Raw genomic sequence first — 20,056 nt, 5'->3', positions numbered from 1 at the left:
GCAGTTATATTCTCTAGAAAATTTCACCAATAGAAGGGACGTAAACTACAATTAAGATACCATTCCCACCAAGTGACAGCTATTTTTCCTAGGCAGCTATAAATTCCTTGCCTTATAAGGTCGTGAACCAGAATTAATTCTAGGAAAAATGTTGATCTCCACAACTTCTACACCACACACATATAGAGTCGACACTACACAACGCAAAAGCAAGGCTCATGAACTAAGCTTGCTCCAGGAAAATTGATGTTATTCTTAGGATCATAGCTTCTACGCACACAATTTAAAGTCAACACAAAACCGGAGAAAAGCAGAACGCAAAATCCATTTCATAACAGGCTAACTTCTCAGGCTAATTTGCATAACTCTCATCACTCATAATTGTAACAATATTTATTGCACATTGATGTGATGATGATGATGATGATGAGAAGAAGAAGAATAAGAAGAAGAAGAAGAGAAGAGAAGAGAAGAAGAAGAAGAAGGAAGAAGAGAAGAAGAAGAAGAAGAAGAAGAAGAAGAAGAAGAAGAAGAAGAAGAGAAGAATGCAATAACAAAACTATGGTTCTCTACAATAAGAGAAAAAGAGAATAAAAAAACTACATGTCGGAGTGAAATATGGATGTCAATTTCTCCAAATTGTAGATATGAATAAATTTCTTGCATCACCATATTTTAGAGTGAAAGTTCTATAAATTAATAAAGTGAAATTCAGATTAGACTATAAAATCACATTAGCATAAATAACATTAATTTCTTCACTTTCAACCACTGCTAACTGTCTGTTCAGTGATTATCACTAAATAGTGAGGTCCACGTTATAATGGCAGTGGAGAAAGATAGGAGAACAGCGTTGACGATTCTCTACCTTCCCACTGCCTTCTGGAGAGTATAGCTGATACCGGTATATCTGATGTAATATTATCAACTGTTCATTCTTGTTTGAAATAATCAAATTTTATTCCTCAATAACAATATTTTTCAATTAATAATAACACATTTTCATTGAGGTAGAATTTTTTTCCATTAATTATATTTCCATATTGTTAATAAACGACTTAGCAACAGTGCGGAGGTGGAAAGGTATAGTGTTATCTGCTCTGTCGAATGATAGACAAGGATAGCAACACCAATGCTAATCGAATACTGCCATTATAACGTGGACTTCACTCTAGTGCAGTCAATTAACAGAAGACCGGGGTCTAATTGCAGTGTGGCATGGGCATGATGATTGGACAGGAAAGCTCTGCTCTAATGGACTTATAATGACTGTCGACATGAGATTTACTCAATCTCACGAGCTCACGAGCTAAAGCTCACTAAGTTGCAAGCTAAGCATTTTCTGTCCCCAGGCGGTGCTTGAAATCTCAAGTTGTAGGCTAGAATAGATGAATGTTCTTCAGAAGCTGCATGTGTTTGAGATAATGGAAGAGTTTTCAATTATTTTTGTAGATACAATTCATTATTTCTATAGAGAGGTCCACGATATAATGGCAGTATTTGATCAACCCTACAGAGACACACTTACTTCATGCTAACACAGTAGACACACTGGGGTGTTGAACACCCCAATTTAATTTTGAATTTTTATTTGAAAAATATGAAAAAAACAAGTACTTGACCATACTTTATCATTTCTTAATCATTTTTGTTCCAAGTGCATACATAAATCGGAAGTAAAGCACTGCTTATTAATATTTATACTAATGTTAGAAGTACGTATGTTCGCCTAAGTGTTGGAGCTCGTAATCCGATAGTCTGATTCTAGGCTTGCATTCATACTGGTAGGTAGTAACTAAACTATGGAAAAGTTTAATAAATCATATAATGAATGTATTTCGCGCATATGTCTAAAATATACTCCGATATGGAACTCAGAGTTGACTACAAAATTCAGCATACCTACTCAAATTATATTCAGGTATAAAACCCGAGGTTGATGGAATCTATATATTATATAAAAGCGAAATGACACTCACTCACTGACTGACTGACTAACTGACTGACTCACTCACTCGCAGAACTAAAAATCTACCGGATCAAAAACGTTCAAATTTGGTATGTTCAGTTGGCCCTTTAGAGGCGCACTAAGAAATCTTTTGGCAATAATTTAACTCTAAGGGTGGTTTTTAAGGGTTTAAAGCTCGTCTTTTAGCATGTATATTCTTCTTATCCTCTTAATTATAATTGAAAAAGGCCATACTATATGTAATATAGAACTATAATCTAGAGAGGGTACCTCTTCGAAACAGTTGTTAATGGTAACTAAATTAATAATTGTCAGGTTGGCATTGAGTTGAGTTGACTTTGTTAGGTGGCACCAAGTTGAAGATTGAAATGCATTTATCTGGACCTCCTAAATACCAATTTATCCAATTAGCCAAAATTAGCGTTTTCTCAGCTTTTCTGCGTTTCCTCACCTTTTTCAATAATTGATGAAAATATATTTAAAAAAAATCAGTACACAGGTTTACCTGAGGTGGAAGAATTTTGTTCGCCAAAGATACGCCGATATAGTAACAGGTGTTTTTTGAGATCAAAAATTGATATAATACGTTCAAATTCGGTACAGAGGTTCCGCTGAGGTCCACATGCAGGCGAGCGAAGCGAGCCCGCTGATCTCATTTCCAGACGATCCAGTGGGGGTCCAGGGGGCGGAGCCCCCTGGCTAGACGAATATGGCGAGCGAAGCGAGCCTGACGGCTAGTATATATATATAGATCACGTATGTAGACATATTCAGTATAGCACATGCTTTTGACGCAATATATAAGCTCACGTATGTGATATACATGATATGTGAAACATGAGTTCAAGTATATATGGGTCACGTATCATATTCGAGCCACCTAATTGGATGGGGTCTGAAGTTATGTATGGCCTGGACGTTATATGAGCTTAATCTCAGGTTTAGTGTCAAATAGTTGTAAAGTTTGCTTGACGGTCGCTAAATTTAATGGATATCTCGGGTTACTCTCTCATGCAGATTTAATATGGGAGCTTGGGTTTTCATTAGAGAGAATGTATGAATCGGTAGCCTATTAGGTTCAAGAAACCACTGAAGAATATCACCGTGATTCGAATTCAAATTACAATTTAATAACAAATAATTAGTGGAAAACTTGGACAACTTTAAAATAGACAAAATCTGTTAAGCTCTCTATTTCTCAAGCGTTTTGTATGTAATTAATGATAATTTTTTAAAGGTTGCGTTTGTCTATTATAGACTTATTTTATATCTTTCTCTTTGAAATTAAATTCTCTACAGAAATATATTCTGTGTTTCTATGTGTTTATTGTACATTTAACATAGTGAATCTACTTCAAACCTTGAAGGAACTTGTTTGTCGGGACCAAGTTTCGCGTATTAGAATAGAATATAATGTATTGTTCCTCATAGACAACACTACAATATTACAAGAAGAAACAAAACAAAGATATCAATTTATTAGCCAAATTTATCAAATGATAGAAGATGATCTGACAACAGAGCAAAGCGAAAAAGAGATAGCGCTATCCGCTTTGTTGAATGATAGAAAAGGATAGCAATACCAATCAAACACTGCCATTATAACGTGGACCTCAGTATACCTATGCAGTATGTAACTTTATCGCATACGTCAGCAATATGTCACCTTGAAAACCATGTATGGGGTTTGCTATCGTCCAATCTCCTAGTTTAATATTCTCTGTCACTGTCCTTTACATCCTCACTCATGTTTCCCTCGATTTCTCCTCCTCCTCTTCCTTTGTTTACTGCACCTCTTCCTCCTCCTCCTCCTCCTCCTCCTACTCCTCCGCCTCCTCCTCCTAATCTTCCTCCCCCTCGTCCTACTTCTCCTCCTCATCCTCATAATCTTCCTCCTCCTCGTCCTACTCCTCCTCCTCATCGTCCTAATCTTCCTCCACCTCGTTCTCCTCCTCCTCCTCCTCCTCCTCCTCCTCCTAATCTTCTCCTCCTCCTCCTCCTCCTTCTCTACCTCCTCATCCTCCTCCTAATCTTCCTCCTCAAAGCTGTCAGCTGATGTCAACTGTATACTGTGATAGAGGGAATGTGTGTGTGTGTGTGTTTGTGTGAAAGATAGAGTGAGAGAGAGTAAATGAGAGAGAGAGGGTATGTGAGAGAGTGGTGGGGGAATCCTCATTAAACTAACAAACTGTCACAATGTCAGTTTGTGCTAAGCTCAGATATTTCATTGCTCCAGCTACGTTATACATGTAAGGTCCCCTTCTATTCCATCATTTTCCTATTTTCATCATCATTTCCTTATATCATTCTGTCTCTCTCCATTCTACTTTCTCCATCCCTTGTTCCATATCTTCTCATTTCACATTCTCCATCATCTATTTTCAGGCTGTTCTAGGTTTTTTTCTGACCTCTTATCGCATATATTGTAGGTACTGATCAAATTGGGTCATCCTTTTAACTTTGCTGCAGTTAATTGCATATATCATATTCGAATTCTGCCACATATATCATGGAAAGATTCAGTCAAAGTTCTAATGATATTCAATATAATAGGAATATTCAATATAAATCCTATTACGTTATAATAACAGTGGAAAATGATAGAAGAATAGCATTGCCGATTCTCTGCCTTGCGACTGCCTTTTATAGAAGATAGATGATACTGGAATATCTTAATGTTTATGTGATGTTTATCCAATATTAACTGTTCATCCTCGTTTCAAATAATCAAATATATTTTATCTGTCAAGAGAATATTTTTCAATCATTTAATAAAAAATTTTCATGATTGAGAAAAAATTTTGTCAATTTATCATTTTGCTACATTGTTGAGAAACGATCTGGCAATGTTTGGAAGCTAGAAACTGAAAGCGCTCCGCTCTGCTTCGATATACAAGGATAGCAACACCAATATTAATCAAATACTGCCATTATAACGTGGACCTTACAATAGCTCACTATAATAGTGAGGTCCACGTTATAATGACAGTATTTGTTCAACTTTGAAATTGCTATCCTTGTCTATCATTCGACAAAGCCGGTGGTACCATCCTTTTCTAGGTCCACAACGATGCCAATTATGTTTTTGACAGTGTAGAAATATAATTAATTGATTAATGCAGAGAATCGACATCGCTATTCTTCTATCTTTATCCACTGACATTATAACGTGGACCTCACTTATAGTTGTAATAACTCTACAAGAGGAATTCTCAAGTGTAAACTTTGTTTTAATAATCAGTATCCCTGACATAAGTGAATATTACCATAGAGAAACAATAGCATAAGTAGATATCCCATGGTATAGGGCGTTTATGTTGCAACTTTTACTGTTATCTCAAGCTGATAGTCCACGTAGTTCTTTCCCGTGAAGTTGTGTGATGCTGGTAGTTTCTCATATTAGTAGTTTCAGTTCATTATTATAACTTAGTGCTTAGTGAGAGAAGTTGTGTGTATTTTTGCGTTCAAAATTTTATAAAATACTTTGATTAATTCAATATGAAGTGATAATTAAGTGTTATATTAAAATATAGTTTAGTGTTTTAATTTCTCTAAATTCAAAATGTTTAGCTTATATATATATTTGGACGAAAATTTAACTAGAACGTTTTACAGTAGAAACATAACCTATTTCTTGGACATTTAATTAATTTATCAAAATTTGGGAATGGAATAGATTTGGGCCAAGCCTGTTGTTCCTTCCTAATCATACTTATATGATTTGTGATTCTGTCCACTAATAAATAAATAAATATTGTGCCATTCATACACTCTTACCGGTCAGAACAGTTAAAATCGGCAATAATCGACAGTAATCGGCTTGAGATTACAGTAAAAGTTGCGACATAAACGCCCTATACCATGAGATATCTACTTACGCTATTGTTTCTCTATGGTTTCGCTATTGTTTCGCTATGGTTTCTCTATTGTTTCTCTATGTTTTTCTATGGTTTCTCTATGATATTACAATCTATTCTTGTAATATATTAGTAATAATATATTCTAGACAAACGTCTCATATTATGCTAATCATCAACTTAACTCTACATTCTGGATCTACATATGTATACCATCTACATAGATATACCTGCAATGTTATCCAACATTCATTAACTTATCCAATAACGTGTGTGTGCCTCTCATATCCTGGGTGTTATTAAAGTTGATTGTGAACAGCATAGATGGACGGAAAGTTTGTTTAAAACTTGTTTGAACTATGTTTGCAGGCACAATGAGGTTTAGTGGATGATATTAGTTTTGTGATGAGGTATGGCCCTAATCCCTGTTTTACTAGATATTGGATGAACTTTGGTGGCTCTGAAGCTGAATAGTTTATTCAGACGGCTTTGAGAGAGAGTGAGAGAGAGTGATTAGATTAGATTTCTTTATTTATGTTTGTTACAATATTTACTGGCTTATACACTAATTTACATTAAATGACGGTAATGCTAATTATTCAACGAATTTTACAAAGTATAGATAATTAATCAATGACAATAAATATTAAATGCAATTAAAATAACGATAATATAAAATTGTAATGTATATGTAGAGAGAGATTAGATTATTAGATTCGATTTCTTTATTTTTGTAAGCTACAATATTTACTGGCTTATACACTAATTTACATTAAATGACGATAATGCTAGTTATTCAACGAATTTCACAAAGTAATTCTCATTAATCAATGAGAATAAATATAGAATGCAATTTGACTAACGATAATATAATAATGTGATGTAACTTCATAAATCGGCGGTGTTTCAACAAATAATTGTCGATTCTCTAAGAAGGATATAAAATATCCTTCCCATTAACACACGACCGGGTGATAGATTGATTGATTGAGTACTTTATTTATGTAGATTACAATATATACTGGCTTATACACTTATATACAATAGCTTACAATACAGCAAAATTATAGATGAATTTACATAATATAGACTAAGAAAATAATTATTGAAATGTATATGATATGAAAAAGCAATTTGTAATAATATAATAACTATAGATAATAATCATATTGTTATGCATCTACATAAATCGGCGGAGCTTTGGGCATATCAATGTCCATTCTTCGGAAAGAATATTAAAAATATCCTTCCCATTAACACACGACCGGGAGAGAGAGAGAGAGAGAGAGAGAGAGAGAAGAGAGAGAGAGAGGAGAGAGAGAGAGAGAGAGAGAGAGAGAGAGAGAGAGAGAGAGAGAGAGAGAGAGAGAGAGAGAGACCTGTAGAGAGAGAGAGAGAGAGAGAGAGAGAGAGAGAGAGAGAGAGAGAGAGTGAAGAGAGAAAGATAATATGTGAGAGTGAAAGAGAAAATAATAGAAAATCAGAGAGTGAAGAATTGGTTTGAAGTGGTGCCTTTATTATGAAGATTTTTATGTAAATATTATTGGTACTTATGTAAATATTATTGGTATTATATTATCATAAGTACAGATTTCAACATGATTATCTCAGCTCAGAAATCAAAAGTAATGGCATTTCTCGGCAAGTGGCCCTTGCGTTCCAAAATAGTTTTGAATAATATGATAATGGAACAGGTGAGCAACTTAAAATATCTCGGCTGTGATGTATCCTATAGGTGCGTACAGATATACACGCCGCGAACATGAGCAATTCACTTTTAATCAGTTGACTGTATCTGTATTTTTACAGAAACGGTAAGATACAGATAAAAAAAGCTTGGCATCAGCTGATTAAAAGTGAATTGCTCATGTTCACGGCGCGTAAATCTGTACGCTCCTTATGACAGAGAATGTGATATACCTCAGAAAATAGGAAAGTTTAACTCAATTTGTGGAGTCATTCACCGAACATTAAAGGGTAAGGCCAGAAAAGAGACAGAAATTGAGTTCTATAGGACAATGGCCATCTCTTTAATGACATACGGTAGCCTAGTGAGGTATGGATAAAGACCAAGAATGATGACTCACGAATTCAGGCATCAGAGATGAGGTTTCTGCGCAGCATTCAAGGATACTCAAGACGAGACCACATAAGTAATGAAACAATTCGTAGTGAGTGCAATGTGCAACCACTATTAGAAATCATAGAAAAAACAGATTGAAGTGGACAAATGACCTGCGTCGTATGCCACCAACTCGTCTTCCACTAGAAGCTTGGAAGTTGCAGTTGGATGGGAAAAGAGACGTCGGAAGACCGAGGAAGCGGTGGACACCGGAACAGGCTTTACAAGCCTAGTCCATGATGGATAATTATGGTGATGACTTCATCATCTTATATTGTGTTTTTAATGATTAATTTATTAATAAATAAATCTTTATTTAATCTAAATCTAATAATTAATATTAATAAATTATTTTTTAATTTCTTTTGTTTCAGAATACCAACAAGAATACTACCCAGACGACGACAAAAAACATTACCAGAGTCTCCCGGGTGACGCACCTCCCGACGTCACCCGTTCCCTGTTAGTACCCCTAGGCGGGGTCCACAACGGCGGGGTCCAAGTGCAGATACCCCTCGGGGGAGTCCAGTTACCCCCGCACGGGGGCTACGAGTACCCCTACTCCGATGCGGCCGACAAATACATGACCAGGTCCTGTTCGTCGGAGCACCATTACGATGTGCCCCATTTGAACCCGCCCTCGGGGGGCCAGATGGGGCCTGGGGGAGCTCCTAGCCCCCTGTCGACCTCCGGTAGTAGCACCCACTCGACAATGGAGTCTAGCACATCTCCCTCTCACTCTCACTCACAGAAGAACAAGCATAGTTCTGAGCATAGTTTGACCAGTTTTACTTGTTCAAGTAAGTAAATAAATAATTAATTAATCAATAAATTTTATCTATCACAAACACAATAATTATTCAAGACAGAAAAATACACAAAGAATGCCCTACAGGTCCATATTAGCGACTAACTCACTATAGTGTATAACGCCACGTTATAATGGCAGTGTTTGATTAGCAATCGTATTGCTATCCTTGTCTATCATTCAACAAAGCGGATAGCACTATCTCGCTTTGCTCTGTTGCCAGATCGTCTTTTAACAATGTAGAATTCACAATTAATAAACAAAATATTATTCATCTTAACTATGAAAATTCATCATGAAATTATTGAAAAAATTATTGCTTGCTTGATAAAATATGAATGATTATTTTTAATGGGAATTAACAGTTAATATTACATCAATAAACCCGTATCAGCTGCCGTCTATAGGAGGCATTGACAAGACTGAGGATCGGCAACGTTGTTCTGCTATCTTTCTCTACTGCCATTATAACGTGGACCTCACTATGGTTCATATAATGTAAGCTTATTTTATTGAATAAAAAATTTGAATTTGAGAAGAAAATTGAAAATTTGAAGGTTAATAAAGTAATGTTATCTATAACAAATATAATTTTAAATAAAGGCGGATTCACATTTATGAGTATGGGAGGAGTTTATTTAAATTGAATATAATAGAATAAAATATCTTTAAATATCTTTATTGGCCACAAAAGAATATCACAGTATTTGACATATAGGCCAGTCAACACAATACAATAAAATACAACACAATAAAAACAGGGTTTATACAACACAACAATAATTTATTATTTTCTCATATTGTCTATCTTCTTTTTATTGAAAATTGTATTATGTTGGAAATTATTGTATAGAGTGAAGGAGGCAAAATGAGGTTTTTACCTGTTGTCTCCATGAATAAATGAATAAAATAATCAGCCACATACTTTTAGGTAATTGGACTCTAATTCACCTTATTCATAATATGCTATAATACCTTATTATTTATTTATGTCTAAATCCCTTGAATAAAACTTATTTTCCATGAATTCTTTAACATAGTAGGAGGGATTGTTTACAAGGAATATTTCTAATACATTTTTCAACCTTTCTGTAATTAAACTGCCTTAATAGTAGCTTATTTTATTCTTTTATTTATTTCAAAAGACACTGAATTTGAATGCTATAGAATTGATCAGCCTATAGTGAGAGTAACGTTATAAAGTTATCATCTGATGAACATTGGTTTGCTATCCTTGTCAGTCATTATTTAAAGCAGATAACTCTATCTTTTTCTCTATCATGTAAAAGTTCACAAGATCTACAGATCAACGATCAAGATCTACATATGAGGTCTATCTAGAAAGTTAAAATAATAATTTTCCTATAACTTTCTTGCTTTAAGGATAAGCTCAGACCAGAATGATTTGTTTGGATGGTTTTTATCTGTGATATAAAGGACGGTTTCAAGGGCACTCATTAAATCTAATGGTACATTGTCACGTGGTAAATTAATACCACCAAATATTTTAAAATGAACCAATGAAATATAATAGAACTATAAAATTGGAAAGAAGGTTAGACCTAGTCAAAGGATAAATCAACTCAAATCAAGTATTATTAGCGATTAGGAGTAATAGCATTATCAACAATGATAAGAAAACATGTATAATTGTGATTTAATAATTATGAGAACCCATTGGTAAGATCAAAAAGTTATAAAGCGGCTTACTTATTATTGGCGGATTATAAAAAATAAAATGCATGAACATGAGGTTAGAGTTACTTGTTTACATTTTGAAAAGAATTAGTCGATCTTGGATAAATCGATAATTATTAAAATCAATACCGAGCGAAACAGCTGATATTCGATCAACCCATATGACAGGTTGAATATATAAAATTTACTCATAAAGGATATATTATGTATACTAAAGGAAGTTGATGTGTAGAAATACGAAACCCATTATTTTTGTATAAATATTATTATAATCTAAAAAAGCATGATAAATCAAGAGTATACAAAACTCATATAAAGACTGAATGTAGTAACATCGCATGTTAGGATTTATTTATGAAATCAATTTAAGATAAACACTCCTACATTTGTATAAGAATTCTTTTTTATTCAATTTTTTCTATTATAAAGCCGAGGAAGCCCTGATTCCAAGGCAACCAATTGTATTGAGTCTATTAAATTGAAGGCCAATCAGAGAGTAGCTTACAGAATTATTCATGGAAGAGACAAATTTTTCTGAAAACCTCCTTCTTGGCTTAAGATCCGACCGAGAGGATGCACATGGAGTTTAGGGTTTTTCTTCTTCCTTTTAAAAATTTTATGAACTATTAAGCCAAACCCTTTTTTAAATGTAATGTATTTGTATTGAATGTTAATTATCTGTGAACTCAGTGCTGTCAAGGAGTTCGTAATTGTAAAGATTCCCATAAAAATAGCTTTAATTCGAAAGAAACTTATAAAAATCTGGATCACGCATTAGCCAGCAGTGACGAAAAGGAGCCTACCTAATTAATTATTGGAAATAATTAATTCAATCCACGAGACGTCTAGAACTTCAATTCAGTGAGTGATAATTCAACGAGCTCGTTTTTTCTACGTTCAGTGGGGTAATTAATTAAAAAAAAAGCGCTATTCCAATAATTTGAATAAAATAAAAAGTCACCACGTGTTGAACAATATCACATAGTCCATAAGAACATTTATGATTTATTTAATATATGTAGGAAGCTTACTTCCATGCACAGCCCGAATTCATATAAATCCCTGAGATCTCATGTTTAAATATAATTTATTAATTATAATTTTGTCAATTGAACAAAGTACATCATATCAAACCTATAGACCAAACAGGTTTTTATTTGCAGAATTTTGTATTGATTGGAAGTATAAGTACCAGTATTAAATATAATATATTTATGAATTTGAAACTCACTATTGTGAATATTAGTAAAGCCTGTGATAATTATTCAGATTTTAGAAATAGATTATTTAAGTGAATTATAGATATATCGAATATTTTATGCATATCTTTTTTATGGGAATATATTTTGTGTTTTTAGTCAGCATACAAATCGTAGAAGTTTATTTTATCCTAGTTCATCTCGTGATATACAGTTTGAGCTGTTTTAATATCAACAAATATTTAGCAGCACTTAAAATTATTGAATCAAATAACATTAATCTTGTTCAGAGCACTCAATATTTATCATCCTTGATGATACTCATTCATATACCAGAATAAGTATATTAAGAAATTATATTAATAAGGTTCCAGTTATATCATATAAGGATCCAGAGAGCTTCCAGAACTGGCGTTGTAAGTTCTAAGGAATTTTGGAAGGGTATATTGGTGAATACTTGTATTCACGACGAGCGTTTTAAGAATCAACTAGAAACAACTATAGTTGGTCCTTATTATTCTCTAGTGATACATGGTTACTGATAATCAGTCATCAAATATTCTTTTATTTTCCGTATGGTATTCTTCAAGAACTTCATAGAAGCAGCGGTAAGAATTACCAATCACCGGTCATGAACCTTATGGTGATTATTTGTATTTATAAATTCATGTTTCTACCACTGAGCTAGAGCTGAGGTTTGAACCCAGTATTTTGCGAGCCGGACGGCCTTAATTTTTTGTGAATTTATTCGCAAAAGAGGGATTTAGAGACTGCTCTTATAATATCAGAAACATCGTATTATCTGTGAAGGATTTACAATTAACAACTTCACATAATATGGCTTCACAACGTGGGACTCTATCATAGGAGATAACCCCTCAGGAAGCACCATTTCACAACATTAAATCCATAGGTTTAATGGTGCATCAGATTTAATAAGTGGTGTTCTGAAAAACAAGCCTTGTTTTAGAAACCAGTTTTCAATTTCAATTTCAATTTATTTGTTTCAAAATACAATTTCAATAAAAAACAGTTTACATATATTTTAATCCCTCTAGCTATTAGCTATTTGAGGAGTAATTGAAAAATACACTTCTCATTTACTAGGTTGCAATACATAAACGAATTCAAATATATAATAAATATTGAATCAATATTATTAACAAAGTAAATTAGGAAATTCATAAATATTAATAGCTTATAACATGATATAAACCTTATCCTATATACTTATTGAATTATTGCTGGTCTGACTAAAATATTGCGAGCTTGCTTTTTTACTCTAAAATCTAACAACATGTCTCAATCATCAATAATTGTAATGAAAAATAATTTCAATAAAAAACAGTTTTCATATAATTTTAATTAAGATATTCAATTAAATTCAAGAACTAGTAGTATATCTAGAAACTCAAACTTTTGTAGTGACGAGTTGTTAACTATCACCTAAATAACCTAAAACTAACAAAACTTTTTTCAACCCCTTCAACTTTTAACAAAATTTGTCATCATTCATTTTTGGTTTCCTTCACAGCACCCTCGCACATGGACTCAACCTACGAGGGAGGTTCGAACAAGAGCACCTCCTCGACGGGTGTGGTGCTGAGGGGAGTCGAAGCAGACTGCATGTGCAGCTCGTTTGTGACTGTGACTGGTGCGAGACTGTGTCTGCCTGATTCGGGCATTTCGCTCACCATTCCCCGAGGGAGCACTCAGTCGAAAGCACAGAGAGCAGATATATGTCGCCGTTCTCAGGGATGACAGGCATCGGCCTAAGCTCACAGGTAACTGCAACATCAACCTAGTAGTGAGATTAGCTGATAGTAAGTTGTGATATATTGTAGAGTTTGTAGGAGTTGTTTTATTTTTTATTTTTTGTTCTTTTATTTATTCCATTGGCATTACAGATCATAATTATAATAAATATAATATGATTGGGAGAAGACAACAGGCATAGCCCAAAACTGTCTTCTCCCAAATTTTTACAAATAAGTTTCAAAAAAGAATAAGGTTAAGATTTCACATTCACTTCAAAAAGTCCAATTTCCACTTCAAAACTAATGACTAAACTAAAAATTTTGAATTTTCATATTTAAAAACTGATTAAAAACAAAAATATTTCACTCAAATCTCTACAGATTGAAAATTTTTGAGTAATTTTGCAAAATTTTGAGCCAGAAAAGAAACACAACACTTCACTATTTTGTTTCTTCAAAACCAATGAACCTAGAATACATTCTAGGCATTCTTGGTACATTTTTTCAATTCAATTTCATTTATTGCCAATTAGAATATTCAAGACATATTATAAACTCTTTATAATATGACATATCATTGAAAATATAATTAAATAAACATAATTACTCATACATATACTTGAATAAAATAAAATATAGAATCTATAGGCAACATTCGTTGAAAACATTTTGATTATATCGCCAACAATGGAAAGGGCATATTGAACGAATGTCAGCTGATAGGCTGTGTTGGTGCTAGAAGGACGTAACTCCAAAAATCTCCTTGTGTATCTTTTCAGATGCAACACGTTGCTTTTGAGAAGATACAAAAGGGCATCTGTTGCTTATGGAAAGATACATTAAAGCTCCTTGTGTATCTTTTTGGATGCAGCACGTTGCTCCTGAGAAGATACAAAAGAGCATCTGTTGCTTATGGAAAGATACATAAAAGCTCCATGTGTATCTTTTCGGATGCAACACGTTGCTCCTGAGAAGATACAAAAGAGTATCGGTTGCTTATGGAAAGATGCATTAAAGCTCCTTGTGTATCTTTTCGGATGCAACACGTTGCTTTTAAGAAGATACAAAAGAGTATCTGTTGCATATGGAAAGATACATTAAAGCTCCTTGTGTATCTTTTCAGATACAACACGTTGCTTCTGAGAAGATACAAAAGAGTATCTGTTGCTTATGGAAAGATACATTAAAGCTCCTTGTGTATCTTTTCTGATGCAACACGTTGCTTTTAAGAAGATACAAAAGAGTATCTGTTGCTTATGGTAAGATACATTAAAGCTCATTGTGTATCTTTTCGTTGCTTTTGAGAAGATACAAAAGAGATCTGTTGCTTATGGAAAGATACATTAAAGCTCCTTGGGTATCTTTTCGGATGAAACACGGTGCTCCAGAGAAGATACGAAAGAGTATCGGTTGCTTATGGAAAGATACATTAAAGCTCCTTGTGTATCTTTTCGGTTGCAACACGTTGCTCCTGAGAAGATACAAAAGAGCATCTGTTGCTAATGGAAAGATATATTTTCAAAAATGTTGGATGTTTAAGAGCGGGTAGTATTGTATTCTAGTGGCCCTCCGCCGATAGGCAAAGCTACAGGACCTGGACTATGTATTTATGCTATTAGCTTACCTTACTTCATGTTTTGTATTTTTATTGTGATGTATTTGATTGACAATGCTTATAAATAATATAATAATTACTTTCCTTGCCCTCTTACCATAGGTAAGGAAAACTGTATCATATTGCTTTCCGAAAAAAATTAAGGTACCTCAATTTCTAGATTTCTATACGTTTCAAGGTCCCCTGAGTCTAAAAAAGTGGTTTTTGGGTATTGGTCTGTATGTGTGTGTATGTGTGTGTGTGTGCGTGTGTGTGTATGTGTATGAGTGTATGTGTGTCTGTGTACACGATATCTCATCTCCTAATTAACGGAATGACTTGAAATTTGGAACTTAAGGTCCTTACAATATAAGGTTCCGACACGAACAATTTCGATCAAATGCAATTCAAGATGGCGGCTAAAATGGCGAAAATGTTGTCAAAAACAGGGTTTTTCGCGATTTTCTCAAAAACGGCTCCAACGATTTTGATAGAATTTATACCTAAAATAATCATTGATAAGCTCTATCAACTGCCACAAGTCCCATATATCTGTAAAAATTTCAGGAGCTCCGCTCCATCTATGCAAAGTTTGATTCTAGATTCCCAATCACCAGGATTCAGATACAATTTAAACAAAAAATTTTAAGTGGAAAAATTGATTATGAAAGTCTCTACAATTAATGTTCAGTAACATTTTCACCTAAAATTGAAAATAAGCTCGAAATTCGAGAAAATGTGATTATTCAATTGCAAACTGTTGGCAACTGTTGATTCTATTAAATCATTCACTATGAAGAGATAGCAGACCTCGTTTGTCTCCAGCGTTATTGTACTGTCACCAGCTGGCTCAGATCTTTGAATAGTAGACTTGAGATGCGCGTGAATACTAGTGTCAGGTGATCAATTTTCATAACGGTAAGGAAAATTGTGAGAGGCGCCACACCAGATTTTTTTTGTAAAGTTTTTGTAGCAAATAAAAATTATTGATTCTTATATGTGATGACAGTCTTCAATAATAATGCATATTTTCGCTGACATTGCAGATCGGCAGACGCAGCTGAGCCCAGTGGTGCTAACAGGTCCGGCAGGAGTCGCCTTCAAAAAGCCAGTCATTCTCAACTTTCACCACTGCGCCAGCCTCACTGAGATGCACCAACATTGGAACATAACTGTATGGTCCAGCGACTCACCACCTGAGGCTACGCCCGTTTGGCAGGTGAGTTCAAAAAATATAAAAATTATTTAATTTATCAATATATGAATGATGGTTAACCGATAATTGATAAATAAATCAATCCATGAAACTGAAGATTCTAATTGGCAGAAAATATGTCTGTCTGGTCCAGTGACTCACTACACCTATTTAGCAGGTAAACTCATAAAAGATTATGAATAAATAATGGTAAACTCATAAACAGTTAATAAGTAGAGCTATCAATCAATGAAAGTTAATATTTTAGTTGGTAGAAAATATGCCTATCGGTTTCTGTGACTCACCACATGAGGCCACGCCTTTTTGGAGGGTAAACTTATTGCAAATTAATCAATAAATAATGGTAAACTCATAAATAATCAATTAGTAATGCCATCAATCAATGGAACTGAAGATTTTAATTGGCAGAAAATATATGACAAAGAAATTGAGCCATAAATACATGAATAAATCAAACTGAAGATTCTACTAGAAGGCAGAAAATATATGAGAAAGGAATTGATAATTTGACTGAGTGAAGTGAGGTCTAAGATTCAAGTCGACGGTTTGGCATTTCTCTTAATGTTTAAATGTTTATATGTTGCACATTTACGGCGAAGCGCGGTAATGGATACCATGAAATTTTCATGAAATTTTACAGGTATGTTCCTTTTTTAATTGCTCGTCGACGTATATACAAGATTTTTGGAAATTTTGCATTTCAAGGATAATATAAAAGGAAAAAGGAGCCTCCTTTATACGCCAATATAAGAGTAAAAATCAGACTATAGAATTATTCATCATAAATCAGCTGACAAGTGATTACACAGATGTGTGGAGTAGCCAGTCTATTGCTGTATTTCTATAAGGTCTATAGTTTCAATCAGGTACTTGGGGATGAGAATACTGCGTAAGGTCTACTGTTCACAGAACTATTTGTGGTAAACTCATGAATAATACGTAAATAAATGAATCAATAAATGAAACTGAAGATTTTAGTTGACAGAAAATATATCTGTCTGGTCACCTGAAGCTAAAAGCCTGTTTGGCAAATTCAGATTCGAATTCTAATCCAAAATTAAATGTATTATTCATTTCAGCATACATTCCAACAAATGTATATTTCATGAAAAATAATAGAATTACAAGATTTCTGCTTGAGATGTCTTGTCATTGACGAGCATAATCATTAATTAAACAATAACTATAAGTCAGATACAAATGATCCAGACATCAATAGAAAAAAGACATTCTTCCCGTTATTTCGATATGAAAATCTTACCAGACTCCATATTTCTGAGAGAAGTGATATTCAAGAAAACAATATTCTCGCCATATTTTCAATTTTATCAAAAAATGAATTTTCTCTTAATCCTTCAACCCTGAAACTTTTTCAGCACTACTGGAATATCGGAGATGATATTCTACGTACTTACATTTCTGTGGTTGAATTGGGAATTTGAGAAAGTTGCAATTTCGCACAATTTGGTAACACTGCTAATGGAATGCCAATAATCCTCAATTTATTTTATACAAACTTGAAAGGGTTCTCTGATTTTTTATTTTCATTTTTCCTGATATAATTTCAAATTATTGGAAGAATATTTTAATTGAGCTTCTTGATTGATTGTTCAATCAATATAGAAATAACTAATTATTTCCCTTTCTTTTATTACTAAAACTTATATAGTATTTACTAAACCTATATTTTTCACTAACTTTTTCATATAAACATTTAGACTAACTAGTTTAAGCTCTCAAGATATTTTCAAGTGTCTGTTTTTCAAAATCATCTCGAGTGTCCTCCAATCATTTCAATTTTCTTCTTTGCAGAAAGTAGTAACCCTAGGCGAGGAGACAATCAACACACCCCTATTTGCACAATTAGACCAGGACCAGGTGTACCTGGTTTGTGATCAGCTGACTCGATTCGTGTTGGTGGGGGAGGCATGCCCCTTGCCGCCCCTTTCCCCCTCACTGCCGCCTCCTTGCAAAGTGCTGACGTTGGCAGTTTTCGCCCCACCCCACCTGCCTCAGGACTACAGTGTCAGAGTGTATGCGTTGGAGGATACAAAAGCTGCTCTGGAGGTAAGTGATCACTCAATCAAATTTATTTAATGTAACTATTGTATTTTAATATAACTTTAAAGTGGAAAAACACTCACATTTTTTGGTGTGGCGACGACTGTTTCATGCTGGTATTGCACATTCTCAAGCCAGACATGAATCATGTTTCTCACGCCAAAGAATGTCAGTGTTTTTCACTTTAAAGTTATATTAAAATACAATAGTTATAATAATTGTGAAAACGAGATGGATAACCAACAAGGAATTTATTTAATACCTCACGAAATTGTACAAAAGCAGTACATAATAATAGAATAACTAACAATTCACTTCACAATTATTATAAAGTAAAAAATATTATTTGGAAATCCTTGAAACTCATCGGCTTTACCAGCAAACCCTTACCGATTTGATTGTATTTTATTACAATTTTTGGATAGTTTCATTCTGCAAATTTCCTTCTGCTATTTAGTTCTTTGGTCAAATTTTCAGTAGTAGAAGTCCTTAGTGTTATATTTATATAGCTTTCATTAATTTTTAAATCATTATTATTATACAGTTTATTATAAGTAATTATATTCTAATAAAATATTCCATTTTTAAAACCTTATTGGTTTGTGTGCTGGCTACAAATAATAAAACAGTTCAAAATTAGAATCGTATCGTACGGTACCTAATACCATAAAGAAACAATAGCATGAGTAGATATCACATGGTATAGGGCGTTTATGTCGCAACTTTTACTGTTATCTCAAGCCGATAGTCCACGCAGTTTTTTCCTGTGAAGCTTTATGACGCTTTATGTCTCTCATATTGTAAATGTAAATGTAAATAAAATGTAAATATTGTGCCGTTCATACACTCTTACCCGGTCAAAACAGTGGAAATCAACAATAATAATCGACAGTAATCGGCTTGAGATAACAGTAAAAGTTGCGACATAAACGCCCTATACCATGGGATATCTACTTACGCTATTGTTTCTCTATGCTAATACCATCTAGATTTAACGCTTCAGTTTGGCATTCATATTGAGGAGTGAGAAAAATAAATAATATAATGCATATTTATTTCTATGATTGCAATATAATTAAGAACAAATCTAATAATGTAACAGGCGAAATACATTTATGGATTTAGTCCTCTGAATTTTTCTTCTAATGCTCTTATAATCTTGCAAATGATGAAATATTCAAGTAACAGGTTGAAGAGTTTACTAATCTCACTAATTTATGGAAACTATCTACGGCTTACTACAAATCAGTTTTTTTTTATTTAAACTAATCTCAGCCAACTAATATTCTTTCCAAAGAATGGACATTGATATGTCCAAAGCTCCGCCAATTTATGTAGATGCATTACAATATTATCTTGTAAAGTTAATCCAAATTGCTTTTATTTCATATCATTGTACAGTTCAATAATATTTTCTTAGTTCATGCTAGGTAAATTCATCTAAAACTTTGCTGTATTGTAAGCTATTGTATGAGTATATAAGCCAGTATATATTGTAATCTTCATAAATAAAGTACTCAATCAATCAAACCAACCATTATTTTTTGTGATTAAGATAAGTTGGAAGATATGTTATCAGCTCCACATAATTAAGTCTTATCTTTATTTTATCATTTATTTCACCTCAATATTTTCTTTCCTAAATTAGGAAATTGGAGAAATTTTGAGCAATAGCCTGTTTTTTCTTTTCCGATCATTGTATTGTTTTTGCTAACGTAATAAATAAATAAATGTGGCAACAATTTCACAAAATCTCTGTTCATGGTGTAAATTAT

The 20,056-nt window shown here is 33.5% G+C and overlaps 1 protein-coding gene across 1 annotated transcript in view; it reads left to right on the top strand.

Annotated features, from left to right (window-relative positions):
• The window catches only part of LOC111050797 (netrin receptor UNC5C-like), a 52,031-nt gene that overhangs the window by 19,218 nt on the left and 12,757 nt on the right, over positions 1–20,056 (top strand). The window contains 5 exon segments of the mRNA XM_039438165.1: positions 8,323–8,748; positions 13,188–13,351; positions 13,353–13,437; positions 16,051–16,223; positions 18,033–18,287. Of these exon segments, the coding sequence (XP_039294099.1) occupies positions 8,323–8,748; positions 13,188–13,351; positions 13,353–13,437; positions 16,051–16,223; positions 18,033–18,287 (1,103 nt within the window).

This window comes from Nilaparvata lugens, chromosome 11 (genome assembly GCF_014356525.2).
Source record: "Nilaparvata lugens isolate BPH chromosome 11, ASM1435652v1, whole genome shotgun sequence".
NCBI lineage: Eukaryota > Metazoa > Arthropoda > Insecta > Hemiptera > Delphacidae > Nilaparvata > Nilaparvata lugens.
Note: the sequence above shows the minus strand (reverse complement) of the source record. Positions and strands in the feature narration are given on the sequence as shown.